This window comes from Chiloscyllium plagiosum, unplaced genomic scaffold (genome assembly GCF_037043375.1).
Source record: "Chiloscyllium plagiosum isolate Xiang-an unplaced genomic scaffold, Cpla_swu_hap1 HiC_scaffold_3, whole genome shotgun sequence".
In the NCBI taxonomy this organism is placed as follows: Eukaryota; Metazoa; Chordata; class Chondrichthyes; order Orectolobiformes; family Hemiscylliidae; genus Chiloscyllium; species Chiloscyllium plagiosum.
Window position 1 is genome coordinate 15,194,959 of NW_028270141.1, and position 17,706 is coordinate 15,212,664.

The window sequence follows — 17,706 nt, forward strand, 5'->3', positions numbered from 1 at the left end:
GAAAGACAAACCTTTCTCTGAGTGAATGTCAAGATGCAGGAGCATGCAAGGTCCTAGCAACATGGTTATGTTGTTTGGTGGAGAATGGGACTTGAGCATAGAGATGATTGGAAAGAGGTGATTCTAAAGGGAGGGTCTGTGCTGTGAATGGTGGGGAACTGGTGTAGAACTGGAGGTACCTCGCAGTGAGAGGAATGGGATGCAGCAAGGTGGGACTTCTAGGATTATGGTCCTTTATTGGATGTCGTGAGTTGAAGGCTGTGGAGTCATATGATACAGTTGGAATGGTTAATGGGTCAGAGAGGGCAAGGGGATGGTAATGAGTGTAGGCTCAGATGGGAGAGAACGCATGTGGTGTCTGATGGTAATCGGAACAGGAGTGACAGAGAGGTGTGATTCAGGAGTAATAGAAGAGGGAGGAGTAGCTATAGTTGGTGGGTCAAGCTATTTGGATGAATTTAGTGGATCACTCTGGGAGGATGAAAGCTGGATGAACAAGTTTGAAAAGGGATGACTTGTTTTTGTCTTCGCAACTGATCCTTAATATGCAATAACCCCAGAAGTGTGACTCCTCCAAAGTGGATGAAGTGGAGTCATTTTTTGAATGCAATTGACCAAATACAGAGCCATCCTGATAATAAATTAAATATGAGAACCATGGTCAGATATCTACCCATTGCGATGCAAATCTCTGAACACTCTTCCCTGAGCCCTGGTTCTCAGTTACATAACATCCCAGAAGCTTGGGCGGATATGCTATAGAACAGTTCTTGCTGACTGAGGAAAGGAAGGAATTGCCCGGTCTGTGATCACTTGGGAATAGGGGAGAGTAATGTACCGTACAGCAACTTCACTCTTGGCATTCCATTGGTCTGAAATATTTGCAGGGAGAAGCAAGCCTAATACTGGGATGCTCCCAAAGTTGTCAATCTCAAGGATGACTGTTGAAAATTTGAAGGTGGATCAAGAGAATACTTAGGTTGATGGGTGGCAGGTTGAGTGGGATGGATGGAGGACTGCCACTGTATTGGGGAAGTCCAAGGTTCCCTGATAGCTGGTCCGGGCTCATGTGGAACCTTTCTGAGGGCAAGGCGAGGAGTGATGGTGGAAAATCAGTGGTAATTGAGGGTGGGTGTAGGACCTATTTCTAGTGCTCCTGAATCCATGATCTCAATAGTGACTATTCAGGATGGTATTGATCACTGTGTGGTATATGGCCAGGTGATTCTCAGTGCCTCTGATTTGGCAGAAGTACACAGAACAAAGGCAAGGGTATGCTGATCAGATTATTCCCTGTAGTTTGTTCAGACATGTTAGTGGGTCATGTCAGCCCAGCACTTCTGATCGATCCGGTACAGCAGCAAAGGGTGATCCCAGGATAGGACAAACCATCGCCAGTTCAGCCCCAGGGAGTATATGGTTATACAACTCAAGGGGCTGGCAACTAGGAGCCATCACAGTCAAAACCCTGAAGAACAATCTAACGTGCAGCAGGCAGTGCAGCTAATTGCCAGTGTCAGAGGCAGCTGGGGATATCATCGGTTGCCATCATTCACATGTTCTGCTTCTCCAGGAAGGCCTGCATTTAAAGGCTCGGGAGCCAGTCCAGTGTGCCCAATGTAGATTCACAATAGACCCAAAGTTAATCTGGCAGAGATGTGGGATTTGCTGTCATTGCTGGATTTCCACAGGTGCAATTCGCTGCTCATTTGTGATTTTGAGAGCTCTCTGGGTCCCTCCTCGCTATTCAATAACAAAAACAAGTTTCACTCATTATATCTGAAACTGGTCTGTGATCAGTGGAAACATCCTTTAGCATGTGTGCACTACCCAGGGAGTCTGACAACTCCTACATCTTCACACTCAGCTGCCACAAATGATTGCTCCCCTTCATCAACTGCAAGGTTGTCCCAGTGGTGACAGGGGATACCCAGTTGGTAACACCAGTGTAGAACTCACAAAATGAAGCAGGGAAAAGGTACAATACTGCCTGAGCCTCAGATGGGGGAATGATAAAGCATGCTGGTTGACTTAGTAAAGGTGAGGTTCTGCTGTCTGCGCTGATCAGGCAGAATGATACAGTACATGCCAGAGCTCTGCACAATCTTACTTAGCAATGTGGGGAGGAATTTGCAAACAGTGAGATGGAGGAGTGAGGTTGGTCCTCTGATGCTGTGATAAGGAAGTGAATGATGTGAGTGCAGCAGTAGATGCCAGGGCAAGGAAACGATGTGGCAGACAGACCTGTAAATTCCTCAGATTCCAGATTACTATCAGTATCAACCTCTGTTGACTGCACACCCAAGGTCCTCTCGTGGGTACTGTTTCATTGAGTTGTAGTATAGCTTTAATGGGTACATTGATGATCTGGATATTGTGAGGAACTATAATCACACTGCCATTTTGCAGTGAACATTTTTACATTAGAACTGTGATCCACGTTTCTAGCCAGCAATTCCAAAGTCGTCATCTTCAAAGATGGGGAACATACCTGAAGTCAACAAGTCCTCCTTTGTGCAGGATAGTCAAGAGACATGAAACTACATCTCCTTTTTCATAGTAGTAGATGCCGCTCTCTGTGAGTTAAATGTCCAGCAACACAGCCACACACTTTGACAGCTCCTGTGAAAGCAAATTATGTAGATTCATGTGAGGTTAGGGTGACCTTTGGCCTAGGTGCTAGATGCCTAAGGCACCAGAGGAGTTATGAAGTGCTTCAGATTGGAGAGAGTTGGATGCCTCAAGTCTGATGGCAGGGACTGGAGGAGAGTCAAAGTTGTTAAGTCCTGGGTGAGGGAAATGGAATTGTGTTGGGTTGGGGGAAGGTGGTCTGAGGTCCACAGTGTACTAAATAAGGAATGATATAATTGGGTCGTTGGAGGTGAGTGGGGGTTAGTTTGATACTTAGGGGTTAGATGTTTTAATACTCAATTTTTTTTTCTGGTTACTGTTAGCTTAACTGAAGCAGAACTCTCTGAATTCTCTTCTTAATGGTTCAGAGAATTCCAGATGAAGGGAAATTGCCCTTCAGTGTGTTCAATTTCCTGGGCAATTCCCATAGATCAGCTGCATCTGGGATTTCATCTGGTCCAACGTACAACTACTGTTTATACCGCTCCAGTGACTATCTGGCATTGAAATATCTCGGCCAGCATTTTCGTGTCAAGACTGTTTGCAATGTGATTCTGTGCATGTCAATCTGACATAATAAGCGTATTATTACTGCCACGTAAGCCTTTGTCTTCACAGTACACCTGTGAACTAATCAATCTGACTACATTCAAGGACATAATCTGACACATCCTTCTCAAGATGATAAATGTAACTCGTCCCTCTTCTCATAATGAGTTTGGACTTGTCATTTTCTTCGGGGTGGATTCTTTCTCCCATTCTTGCACCAATTTTTCTCTAATGCCCAATTCCTTCACTGCAGCATGGTTATTTGATGATATCACAAATGTATCATGCCTTTTAGCTTGAAACTAGCTTCATATGTCATTAATTTTGTTAGAAGTCTCATTTCTCTTCATTGTTCACCAATTATTCACAACCTGTGTGTGTGTATGCATGTCTTTAAAGTCACATGCATCTTCACAACACAGCTGTATCGCCTATTAGATCCCCTGAGCAAAGTTATAAAGACACAGGGTGTCCTTGCTTACAATTGGGATTATGTAACTGCAAACTTCAACTTTAATTGAAAAGACTTCAAATGGAGCATTGATTCCTATGGGAATCAATGTTAAAAATGAAGTCATATTTCATTGCGCCCTGCTTAGAACAAACAAATATAGCTGTACCCTCCAAACTGAAATACAGTATTTTAAATTCCTAAATACATCACTGGTAAATGAAATAACTGTTCAAATAAAATGAATTGTAAAATATAAAATTGCAATGTAACGTTCTTCTTCCACACGTTCCAGTCATGTGCTCTCGGAGAGTGCAGCCAAGGGGATATTGCAGAGTGAATGCTGGGGGACTTAGGTCAGCTGTTGAGGGCGTCACTTGTTCCTGCCTTAGGGTTTTCCTTTCGGGAGAGGTATTTGCAGATTCCCTTTTTGTTGTCTGCAACCAACCCCCAGGGTCCGTTTGGTCCACCACCTTGCCTCTTTTAGCTGTCTACTGCACCCCCTCATGACTGGACTCTCTAGCATTTCCTTCTCTCGTTCTCTCACACTCTGATGTTGGCCAGCACTGTCAATGTTCCTGAGGCAGATGATGACTCTCAGCCATTGGCGCAGGCCAACAGGGGGAGCAGCTTGGTTTTTATTTTCCTAGCAGTAGGACAGGCAGAGGGTGAAGACCACTCTGATGTGGTAGGAGATCGGTGGCTCCCCTTTAGTTTATGTAGGCTATGCACTGCAATCTGCAGCAGTTGTAGGTCCACAGGGGTGGGATGGGTGTTGCCAAAAGCTCAGAGGCGAGGGTACTGGTACTGGGCTCAGGCAGGGCCTCTCTGTCTTAATAAGGTGGATTCTTGCGGCTGGTGGCAGCCTCTTGGTGTGAGGATGTATGTTGATGTGCAACAGCTACAACTTGGCTAGAGGCTAGCACCAGCTCTGGGAGCCTATCTGTGTCCTGGTGGGAGGGGGCTCTTTGATGAAGACCTCAGGCAGTGTTGAAGCATAGGGAGCAACCTAAGAAGTCTGAGTGAGGGTTAGGTTATGCCATTTGTGACATCCATCGCGATTTGTGGGTCCTGTTAACTTAGCAACATTAAAACAAAACAATATTAAAACTGGCAATGTTAAGTTTGGACTCCCTGAACTGATAACTAAAGCGCATCTATTTCAGCGTGAAAAATTGAGGCTGACAACTGATTTGAGTCCAACACATTGTGGCTGAGAAGGGGGTCAACTTATTCCTGCTTATCAACTTATGCCACCATCTACGGTATTGCTTTAGTTCACTGTATACACTTGGAGAATTCATAATTAAGTGTTGCATTAAAGCGACTGATAATGAAGGTAATTGAGTGTGTCACCTTGCCTTTGTGGTTGAAATTAATTTATCCACTTTATTGTGTTAATAGGTGCTGTTTACAACTCATTATAGACTGCCCCCCTGTCATTCAGGAAGAGCTGGATCTCATTAGTGCTCTCAATGTGATGGAAGAGTTCAACATGAAGATTTTGCCCATGCAAGGTATAAGAGCTTGCTTCTCGAATGAAGCAGGTCAAAGAAAACATATCTCACACGTAGAAGAGAGTGAGGGGCATTCGTAGTTACAAAGTGGGAGTGATGGGATGAAGACCACTGGGCAATGTTGGCAGGCAATACAAGGAAATGGTGATGCTATTGCTGTGTTGTTGCTGGACCAGAAACCCAGAGATCTAGGTAATGAATCAGGTTCAAATCCTAGCACAGCAGATGGTGGAACTAAACAACAGTTTTTTTAAAAAAAGTCTGGATTTAAAGTCTGTCCTGTACCCATAAAGCAGAATGAGTCTAACCTGTTCAATTACCAACCCCTCCGTCTAAGCTCAATCTCAAGGAAAGTGATTGAAGGTGTCATTAACAATGCTATCAAGCAGGGCTTGCCTAGCAATAATCTCCTCACTGCTGCTTGGATGGATTTCTCCAGGGCTACTCAGCTCCTGACCTTATTACAGCTCTGGTTCAAACATGGCCAACAGAGCTGAATTCTAAAGGTGAGGTGACAGTAACTTGCACTTCACATCAAGCCCACATTAAGGAGCCCCCAAGAAACTAGAGTTATTGAGAATCTGGAAGAAAACTCTTTTGGTTAGTCATACATAGCAAAAAAAAAAGTTGAGTGTTGGAGGTCAGTCATCGCAGCTCCTGAACGTGTCTGCAGGAGTTCCACAGGTCACTGTCCTCAACCAAACCATCTTCAGCTGCTCCATCAACGATCTTCCTTCCACCAAAGATCAGAAGTGGAGGTGTTGGCTGATGATTGCATAACGTTCGGCACCATTCGCGATCCTCCGAATCTGAAGCAGTCCAAGTCCAAGTAAGAAAGACCTGGACAGTCTCCAGATTGTCCTGACAAATGGAAAGTACATTTGTGACACACAAGAGCCAGGCAATGCCTAGTTCCAACAAGACAGAATTTAACCTTGCCTTTTGGACTTGTGTTGGCATTACCATCACTGCATCTTCCACAATCAACATCCCGAGGAATTACTGTTGACCAGAAACTGAACTGGACAACCCGTATAAGTACTGTGGCTATAAGTCATAGAGATGTACAGCCCAGAAACAGATCCTTCAATCCAACTCATCCATGCTGACCAGATATCCTAAATTAATCTTGTCCCATTTGCCAGCATTTGGCCCATATCCCTCTAAACCCTTCATATACATGTACCTATCTAGATGCCTTTTCAATGTTGCAATTGTAGCAGCCGCCTCCACTTCCTGTGGCAGCTTATTCCATACACGCCCCATCCTCTGCATGCAAAAGTTGCCCCTTTGGTCCCTTTTAAATCTTTCCCCTCTCACCTATGCCCTCTAGTTCTGGATTCTTCTAGCCCAGGGAAAAGACCTCATCTATTTACCCTATAAGGTCACCCCTCAGCTTCTGATGCTCCAGGGAAAACAGTCCCAGCCTGTTCAGCCTCTCCCTATAGTTCAAACTTGGCAAAATCCTTGTAATTCTTTTCTGAACCCTTTCAAGTTTCACAACATCTTTCCTCGAGGAAGGAGACAAGAATTGAACAAAATATTCCAAAGGTGGCCTCACTAATGTCCTGCAATATGACCTCCCAACTCCTATGCTCACTGCTCTGACCAGTAAAAGGAAAGCATACTAAATGCTTTCTTCACTATCCTATCTACCTGCGACTCCACTTTCAAGGAGCTATGAACCTGTACTCCAAGGTCTCTTTGTTCAGCAACACTCCCCAGGACCTCACCATTAAATGTATAAGTCCTGCTAAGATTTGCCTTTCCAAAATGCAGCCCCTCACGTTTATCAAAATTAAACTTTATCTGCCACTCCTCTACTCATTAGCCCATCTGATCAATATCCCATTGTACTCTCAGGTAACCTTTTTAGCTGTCCATTACACTCCAATTTTAGTGTCATCTGCAAACTTACTAACTATACCTCTTATGCTCACATCCAAATTGCTTATATAATTGATGAAAAGCAGTGAACCCAGCACTGATCCTTGTGGCACATCACTGCTCACAGGCCTCCAGTCTGAAAAACAACCCCTCCACCACCACCCTCTGTCTTCCACCTTTGAGTCAGTTCTGTATCCAGATGGTTAAATCTCTCTCTATTCCATGTGATCTGATCTTGCTGACCAGTCTATCATGAGGAACTTTGTCAAAGGCCTTACTGAAGTTCAGACAGATCACATCCACAGCTCTGCCATCATCAATTGTCTTTGTTACTTCAAAAAAACTCAATCAAGTTTGTGAGACATGACTTCCCCCACACAACACCATGCTGACTATCCCTAATCAGTGCTTGCCCTTCCAAATACATGTACATCCTGTCCCTCAGAATTCCCTCCAACAACTTACCACCATCGATGTCAGGCTCACCGGTCTATAGTTCCCTGGCTTTTCCTTACCACATTTCTTAAATAGTGGAACCACGTTTGCTAACCTGCAGTGTTCTGGCACTTCCCTTGTGACTATCGATGATACAAATATCTCAGCAAGAGCCCCAGCAATCACTTCTCTAGCTTCCCACAGAGTTCTAAGGTACACCTGATCAGGTCATGGGGATTTATCTAATTTTATACATTCCAAGACATCCAGCACCACCACCTCTGTAATATGGATGTTTTTCAAGATGTCACCATCTTTTTCCCCACATTCTGTACCTTCCATGACCATCTCCACTGTAAACACATGCAAAATACTCTTTTAGTATCTCCCCTATCGCCTGTGGCTCCACATGTAGGCTGCTTTGCTGATCTTTGAGGAATCCTGTTTTTTCCCAAGTTGCCCTTTTGTCCTTAATGTATTCATATAATCCCTTTGGATTCTCCTTAACCCTATTTGCCAAAGCTATCACATGTCCCCTTTTTGCCCTCCAGATTTCCCTCTTAAATATACTCCTACAGCTTTTATATTCTTTTGAGGATTCACTCGATCTCTGCTGTCTATACCTTACATATGCTTCTTGTTCTTATCCAAAACCTCAATTTCTCTTATCATCCAGCATTTCCTACACCTACCAGCCTTTCCTTTCACCCTAACAGGAACATACTGTCTCTGGACTCTTGTTATCTCATTTCTGATGGCTTCCCATTTTCGAGCCATGCCTTTCCCTTTTCCAAACACTCAATTAACTTTTGAAAGTTCTTGCTTAATGCCATCAAAATTGGCCTTCCTCCACTGTAGAACTTCAACTTTTAGATCCTTTTCCATCACTACTTTAAAACTAATAGAATTATGGTCACTGGCCCCAAAGTGCTCCCCTACTGACAGCTCAGTCACCTGCCCTGCCTTATTTCCCAAGAGTAGGTCAAATTTTGTACCTTCTCTAATATGTATATTCACATACTGAATCAGAAAATTTTCTTGTACTCACGAAACAAATTCCCCTCCATCTAAACCCTTAACACTATAGCAGTCCCAGTCTATGTTTGGAAAGTTAAAATTCCCTACCATTATCACGAGTATTCTTACAGATAACTGAGATCTCCTTCCAAATTTGTTTCTCAATTTCCTGCTGACTGTTGGGGGATTTTTAGTACAATCCCAATCCCAATAATCCTTTTCTTGTTTATCAGTTCGACCCAAATAACGTCCCTGGGCGTAATTCCAGGAATCTCCTCCTTAAGTACAGTGTAATGTTATCCCTTATCAAAAACACCACTCCCCCTCCTCCCACATCTCACTGCCCCCCTCCCCAATTCTTCTTTTCCCTTTTCTGTCCTGGAACATTAAGCTGCTAGTCCTGTCAATCCCTGAGCCACGTCTCTGTAATTGCTATGATATTTCCAGTCTCATGTTCCTTCCCTGTTAGGCCTCTTCCATAGAAGTTCAGGTGCAATTCGTCCTTCTTGTACTGAGATCTCCTTCTACGACAAAAGAGCTTCTAATGATCCAAAAATGTAAACCCTTCTCCCCTGCACCAGCTCCTCAGTCACGCATTCATCTGCTCTGTCTTCCTACTTCTATCCTCAATAGCTCGTAGCACCAGAAGTATTGCAGATATTACTACTCTCGAGGGCCTCCTTTTTAAGTTCCTGCCTACCTTCCTTTATTCTCCCTTCAGAATCTCATCCTTTTTTCTTCCTATTTCGTTTAGTTCCAGTGTGTACAACGACCTCCTGCTGATCCCATTCTCCTTTGAGAACATTTTGCACTGCCTCCAAGATATCCTTGACCCTGGCACCAGCGAGGCAACACACCATTCTGATTTCTCGCTGTTGGCTGCAGAAACGTCTGTCTGTGTCTCTGACTCGCGAGTCCCATGTCACAGTCGATCACTTGGAACCTTACATACTCCTCGTTACATTAGAGCCAGTCTCGGTACCTTGGCCATTCATGCAATATTCCCCTGAGAATCTATCACCTCGTTTGTTTTCCAAAACAAAGTACTTGTTTGAGATGGAGATAGCCACAGGAGACTCCTGCACTAATTGCATCCCTCTCCTGACAGTAACCCATCTACCTGACTATAAATGCAGTATTTCTCCCTTCCTCTAACTGCCATTCATCACACCCCTGTAAATTCCTCTTTGCCTCGAACTGCCGCTCCAAACGATCCATGTGATCTGATAGGATTCACAACCAAACACACTCGCTGCAGACATAATCAGCAGCAACATGGAAATGCTCCCTAATCTCCCACATCTGACAAGAAGAGCACATCACTGTACAAAAGGCCATCTTTGCAGTCTTACTGCTCTGAAAAACACTGCTGTAGGCTAACTTAGTAACTGTATTTTATATTTTTAAACTTTAATCAAGAGACCGATCTCAGTAAAGCATTTAATCAAATAGACCCCACTCTACTCACTATTAAAAAAAGATGACAAGGTTATATTTGAAAACCATTACTTATCTGATCCTGTTCTGTGAGCTCTCCCACACAGGATCCTTAAATTCATCTCTGAATGTTGTTTGTTAATTTTTTCCAGATGTACTCTGTCTGGAAATACTTGAGCTCAAACAGCAAAGACAGTGGCTGTACAGATTCACTGCTGTGTCAGACAGCAGTGTAGGTTTCTTTCTGTCTTTCTCTCACTGACCATTGGTCCCTGCCTTTGTTCTGTTCATCCTTTTAAAAGTGCCATTATTTTGATTTTTTTTTTCTCCAAAGTTCCAAACCAATGCAACAGCTTATAAAACAGTAAATACTGCTTTCTGAATTCGAGGAAATCGCCTCTAACACCTAAAAGATCTCCTAAAAAGAGCAGCTCTTAGAGCCACAATTTATTTCCCATCCTGCATCAGGTTTAGAGACTAGGGATATAGCAGTGCGTAACTCGTCACCTGACTCAAAGCCTATTCACCATCTACAAGGTACGAATTGGGAATATGATGGAATGTTCACAAATAGCTGGATCAATGCTGGTCCAACAACACTCGAAGCTTGAGGCCATCCAGGACTAAGTGACTGACTTGTTTGGCACCACCTCCACAAATATTCCACCACTGGTATACAGCTGCAGTAATCTGTACCATCTACAAGATGCACTGCAGGAATTCACCCAGGTTCCTTAAGAAGCACCTTCCAAACTCAGGGTTACTACTATCTAGAAAGACAAGGGCAATGCATACATGGAATGCAACACTTCCATGTTCTTTACCAAACTAATCACTAACCTAGGACTTGAAAATATATCACCGTTCTATCATTGTCACTGGATCAAATTCCTGGAACTGCATCCCAGTTGGCAATGTGAGTCTACGTACATCAAATAGACTGCAGATATTCAGGAAGGCAGCACACCAAGGGCAATAAATTTGGCCTAGCTAGCAGTGCTCATATTCCATGGATTAAAAAAAAATTCCTGTTCTCACATCAGTTGAGTTAAGCTTTCTTTTTGCGCTTTCTCCAGGATCTCTGTATTCTTTTAGTAACAAGGAAACCAGACTGATGACAATAGTGCAAAGTCTGCATCTGCAGACTACGTATGGTCTCAGTAGAATGGGTGGAGCCAATATCACATTAACATCGACCCTTCAGAATCATAACCTTTGACAACAATTAACAGGAGATAATCAAAGGACAAAAGAACTTTGCTTAAAGCACCCAAATACTAGAGTTCCATTAAACAGCATGGTTGCTCTCTGTTTTGATTAACTATAATTCTGAATCTAAAATATTACAACAGGCACTTGAACTGATTCTAGAAAACTGGAGCATCAAAGAAAAATTTCAAAATATTTAAAAGGAAATTTACAGAATCTAATCTTGCTGATAAGGTTCATTATCTGTCAGCATTTCAATCAGAACACAGTTTAATCTAAGAAAAGGAGAATCATAGAGATGTACAGCACAGAAACAGACCTTTCAGTCTAACTCATCCGTACCGACAGATATCCTAAATTAATCTTGTCCCATTTTCCAGCTATTGGCCCACATTCCTCTAAACCCTTCTTATTCAGTGAAAATACTCTGGAACAAATGTTCTGGCATTGACTTCAGTCAGTGTCTAAATGCAGGGTGAAATCCTGTCACTTCACAATTGAGATTGTTAATTCATCACTATGGACAGATGGTACCACATTTACAGCATGTTGATATAAACCACAATTTGCATCCCAAAATGTGTTGATACCATGATTCATCCATCAAATAGTTTGGCCTTGAGAAATGCATGAAATAAATTTAGTTACACTTAATTTTGTACTGGATTCTTATTAAAAGTGTGAAGAGGATTTGTCATGCATGATTGACCTCAGTTTTATTTCTAAACTGTTTCCGATTCTCAAGCTGTATGATCAGGAACAGAATTATTTGGAACAATGAGTTTTTTTTTCAATTATGACATGAGATTTCATGCATATATTTCAACATTGAGAATTTTATGTTAATATATCTAAAATAATTCTCTTATTTTCACTTTCCTGTCTTTGAGAGTGTGCAGACTTTGATACGTAAAGCTATAGTTCTTTTACCAAAATATTTTCACAGTGTTTGATCAATGATTGGTAGACTGTTGATTTTACTTGTAAGCCCATTAAAAATCTGAAGTAAAAACTCCATGTACTTCGCAAATGCTGCTACATATCTTTGTCAGCATAATTAACCAGCTGTTACAATATGGTGCCCAGACCAATTAATGAGTGCATAGTGTAATTTTTCATACAATTTGTGGTGAAAGACACTATAACAGTCATTGTTGCTAGATAATTAGATAGAAGACAACTGGTTTGAAAATGGAAATAACTTCAAGGCTTGATTAATTGATTCAGAGGTTTTCAATTTATCAAAACTATTCGTGCATTAAGACCACCTTTATGCTTCTCCTTGTAGATTGCTGCCTGGAAAATTTAAAATTGGAAACAAAAGTCATCTAAATGTGAAACATTAACAGTTTCGGAAGGCAGCTTACAACTTTGTTGTATATTGATCTGGCAATGACCTGTTGCTCCATTGTAATGCAAATTCCTACAGTGTTTTCATGTAACTTGTGATATTTTTGATAGCAAGTTTATTTTCTCCCTCAAGTATTGGAAGTCTGCCCACAAGATTACGTTTAATTTGTTGCTGATAAGGCTGTTTCTGTCTTGGGTTCCTGAATCGAGTAAATGTTTCCGATGGAAGTAAAAACAGTTGTTTAGATTTTCTGGAGGATGTTTGGCACCCTCATCCAAGTGCTGCTGCTTAGGACACCAATGGCCATCAAAGAGAGTGAGGGTTTATACATTTGAAATAGGTATGGAACTAGACCATTACATCCCTCAAGCCTGCTCTACTGTTCCACTATAGCTGATAGTTTTGTGTTTGAATTTCACTTTCCCATCTTCCTCCGATAGCCATTTTCTTTGACAAGCAAGAATCTATGTATTGAAAATATTTCATGACCCTACCTCCATTGTCTTCTGAGGCACAGAGTTCCAAAGTTGCACAGCCCTCTGAATGCAAAACAAATTTCACCTTTGTCTAAGAAAAAAGCTACTCCTAATTTTAAGGCAGTGCTCTCTGCTTCTTGGCTGACTTGCAACGTCTTTTCCATGTCCGCCTTGTCAAGACCTTTCAGAGTCTTCCACTTAAATCAAGTCACCCCTCTCAATCTTCTGAACTCCAGGGGAGACTAGCTCAGCTAATCCAATCTATCTTCATAAGCCAGCTCATTTATACCACACATGAATCCAGTAAACTTCATCTGAGCCGCATTCAATATATTTATGTCCTTTTTAAATAAGCAGACTAAATCTTTTTAAATAAGCAGACATTCGAGATGTGACCAGAACTGTATGCAATATTCAAGATTTGTGTTTCTAAAATAATTAATATTAAAGTGCAATTATTCCAAATAATTACATTTTTGATGGTGATTTTCAGTATTATTATTTGAAAGCATTCATACCTGTGACTGCCCACTTTTGTTCAGGTGGATTCGAAGCTTGGACATGTTCCGTGAATGCAGAAATTGTCCTCTCTACCACTCCGTTTCTCCATATTCATCATTCAAGCATGTACTGCTGCATTCTATATTTGTCACCTTAATTCAGCTCTACATTATCTGTATTCATACCCCCAGTGGTTAAATCATTCCACCTTTATGTCCTCTGTGTCCTGTCAATTGTTCAGTGAAGAACTTGCTTCACCTTTTTGAAAATAATTTCTTCATGGCTTTGTGCACCTCAGCACCAGCAAATGGGAAAGAATCGCAAAGAAGATTTATTCACAAAATGGAATCCATGAATTAAATGGAAGTGACTGCTTGGGTACAAAATTGGTTGAAGCACAGAAAGCAGAAAATGGTAGCAAATGATTGTTTTGAAGGGAAGCGTGCAGTGTAGCTCCGCAGAATTTGCAAATGACATACTCAAAAATTTGACAGTGAGAAGGTTAGCAATTGATTTTTCAAGAGGACATTTCACACTTGTGAAATACACACTTGTCAAATGAAATTTAACAAGCGTAAGAAGTGATTCTCCTTGGTATGAGGAATGAAAAGAGATAGTATAAACTGCAAAAAGTTTAAAGGCTGGCACAGGGATATGAGAGATTTTTTAAACACTAAATTTTAAAAGGTGAGAATTTGTGAAGGCTGTTGAAAAGACACATGGATGGGATCGTTGGTTACATAAGTACGTGGTAGTTCATAAAAACAAGGAAATTATGTCTCAGAAATTACTGGTTTGCCACCATCTAAGTTTACTAAACATTGGGTACTGTTCTTTGTCAGGCAAAGTCTGACTTCGTCTGACGAAAGAGCAATGCTCTGAAAGTTTGTGATTTCCAGTAAACCTGTTGGACTGTAACCTGGTGTCATGTAGCTTCTGACCTTGGCATTCTATGGTTTTACAATCCGAAGTATACGTGAAGCAAATGTTGTCAGTCCCGATATCTCAAAGCATGAGTGGACTGAACCAGTATAGGGCTTAGAGTCGAGTGTGTGGTGCTGGAAAAGCACACCGGTCAGGCAGCATCCATGGAGCAGGAGAATCGATGTTTCGGGCATAAGCCCTTTATCATTTCCTGCATGTCCTCCTGTGCTTTTCCAGCACCACACACTCGACTCTGATCTCTAACAACTGCAGTCCTCACTTTCTCCCAGTATAGGGCTTCGGCTGTCACCAGTTATGGCAGGCACATATTGCTATGATATGAACACTTATTATTGTAAAAGTTTTTCTCTTGTTATGACTGTGGAAACAGTCTAAAGAAGTTGCAATTTTCTTTCTTTTTGCCTTGTCTCTCTATAGTACGTATGTGCTCAGACCGACTCCGACTCATAAAGGAGTGCATTACTCAGTGTCCAACAGCATACAAACAGTCAAAAAAGCTCTTGATTCTTGCAGATTTGCTGAGAGTAGCAGGTAAGTGGGCTTGTTAGTAAAATGCATCTGTCCAATGAGATAGCAATAAAGATACAAACCGTTATTGACAGAAACCTGTTCACTTGGTTCTCCATGTAATCTCCACCGAGATGTTGTGATCTTTGTTAAAACATATCCTTGTAATATCAGTATGTAATATAAACTACAACTTAATTTTAGTTTTCACATGTTTGAATTTGTCACTTCTAACAAAGGGTCATTGACTTCGAAATGTTAACTCTGTATTTCTGTCAACAGATGCTATCTGACCTGTTGTTTCCCCAACTCTCTGTTTTTGTTTCAGCTTTCCAGTATCAACAGTTCATAATTTTTATGTTCATATTTGTATCTGACAATTATCCTCATCTTGCCCTTTTAAAGTTTGAGACCATCTCCAGATGTTTTAGGTAATTTATTTTAAAGATGGTCATTTGTTCAGTAAGTCTTACGCATCATCTGAACTGTTATTTTGTTTTTCCAATATTTAAACAGGGCAGGATAAGGCACAGAGGAAAGGAGAGGTATTGGTTCTCCTGGCTGAGCAGGCCCTTGAGTATGAAGATTACAAAGCTAGCAGTATTCATTGCCAAGAGCTTATGTCTGCAGGTGACTTTTTTAATTTTGATTGCACTGACTTTGTACTGTTCTCAGAATAGGGATTAATTGATTTAGTTTTATTTTCCATATTAAAACCTGTTGTGAATTCATTATATAAATTCGCAGTTGCTCATAAAACCCTATGCAATTGAATTTTGGAACATAGCCATCAATAAATACATCCGTATAAAATTTACTTGAACTTAAGCAGAATCTGATATTCCAGCAGAATTTGAGCAATGTAAACTTCTTTTGGGTAAAGTTAGCCTGTTACTACTTCTTTGTCTGTTGGTTCTTGCCATATTTAGTCTACTTGCATTCCTCTGTATCCCATAAAAAGATGCAATGTGGTTATAAATTAAGAGCATTGAGTCATCCATTCACACCTAAGCTCTGTGAACAGCAGGATCTTCTATTGACTGAGTAGCAGAATATGCACCTTCACCAATCAAATGACTAGACACAATTATTCATGTTAATTGAATTCTTAGCATTTTGTAGCAGGGAGGAGAATCAATGGCATACTCCTTTTAGCAATGAATTTTTCATATCTGTAGAGACAAAAAAACCTGCAGATGCTGGAATCCAAAATAGACAGGCAGGAGGCTGGAAGAACACAGCAAGTCAGGCAGCATCAGGAGGGGGAGAAGTTGACATTTCGGGTGTAACCCTTCTTTGGGACTTGAGTCGAAACGTCAACACCTGAAACATCAACTTCTCCACCTCCTGATGTTTAATATTTAAAATATTTAAAATGTATGCTTGGTCAAAGAAAAATCTACCTTCATTAATAACACACCTCCCCTCCCCCCCCCCCCCCCCCCCCGGCTCCATGTCAAAATCTAAATCATTTATAAGCAGAATGAAAATGTATGGCTACAGCACCACTTGCCTGTTAACTCAGTAACATGCTTTTTATTCACTTATCAGTTTTGCTATTGATATTGCCATTTCCAAGTTCTTTAGTTACAGATACTTATCCTTTATATAAAACATTCGACTTGTTATGTTAAAATCCTTCTCTATCTACCATTTCGGTGATGACATCAAGAACTCAATTGGTTGTCATCACTGGCTCGGTTGGAAGCACCCTTGCCTGAATCAAAGTTGTGGATTTCCATCTCACTTCAGGACTTAAGCACACAAAAAAATATCCAAGCTGACGCTCCAGTGAAGTACTGAGGGACAGAGCACTCTCACCTTCTGGATGAACTGTGAAAGCAAGTCCTCGATCTGCCCTCCAGATGAATGTAAATGATTCTACGGCACTATTTCAAAGAAATGTAGGGGAGTTATTTCTGTTGGCTGGTACTTATTCCTCAAACAACAAATTATTTGTCCCCTTGCCTTCTTGCAAGCCTTTTTTTTAAAAACCTTTCCCGACTTTGAGGCGAGATGTGAGAATTGAGCGCAATATAAAATGATGTCATCTCTTTCTCAATTCCTCTAAAACAAGAAATGGTACAAATCTGAACCAGATTACCTTTATTTATCATTCAGTCATATTTCCAACATTTTAACTGGACCATATTTCCACACTTAAAATATATACCCAGTGTGGTTCACTGAGACAAAGTTTACTGGCAGTCAGATTAAAAAGGCTGGTTGCACAGGCGTTTGGCCACTGGATGGATTGATAAGTGGAAACAGATTTAGCAGTCTGTTTAACAGCAATGTATAGATGATCTTTCATTGTCAAATATAATGCATAATATTGATTTACAGGAAATAGGTGATGGAACCCTCACGTTCACATGATAGTGGTGCTTCATCTCAGTCAGTTTAGCAATATATGATACTGATTGGATGTTACAGAAATTACAGTATTAAATATGTAAAAGTTGTTCGATACCTGGAGGTCTATGATGCTTTAGATACTAAATATTAGAGAATTACTCATCGTAAGGTTTCAAAACGCAAGCTGATGCACAAGTCTGCAGTTAAGTATAGCTGACTAGGGTCCATTACTAATTCAGTAATTAACAGACATGACCAGACATCTTTAAACAATTCACACATGACATTGAAGATTAGCCTAAATTTGAACAGATCCACGTTGAATGAATTTTATTGGATTGGAGTAAACTCTCTACAGCTGATGTTTGTAAATATGTGTCATTTCCTCAAGAACTCTTGACTTGCCTAGACTCAAACTTGAAAGCCTGGTTGTTT

General features: G+C 41.1%; 1 protein-coding gene across 6 annotated transcripts in view; it reads left to right on the forward strand.

The window, feature by feature from the left end:
* Positions 1–17,706, forward strand: part of nbas (NBAS subunit of NRZ tethering complex) — a 264,693-nt gene that overhangs the window by 130,734 nt on the left and 116,253 nt on the right. For all 6 annotated transcript variants that reach the window (XM_087977600.1, XM_087977595.1, XM_087977597.1 and 3 more), the window contains 3 exons: positions 5,036–5,148; positions 14,824–14,937; positions 15,430–15,543. In XM_087977600.1, the coding sequence (XP_087833726.1) occupies positions 5,036–5,148; positions 14,824–14,937; positions 15,430–15,543 (341 nt within the window). The remainder of the gene's footprint in view (positions 1–5,035; positions 5,149–14,823; positions 14,938–15,429; positions 15,544–17,706) is intronic.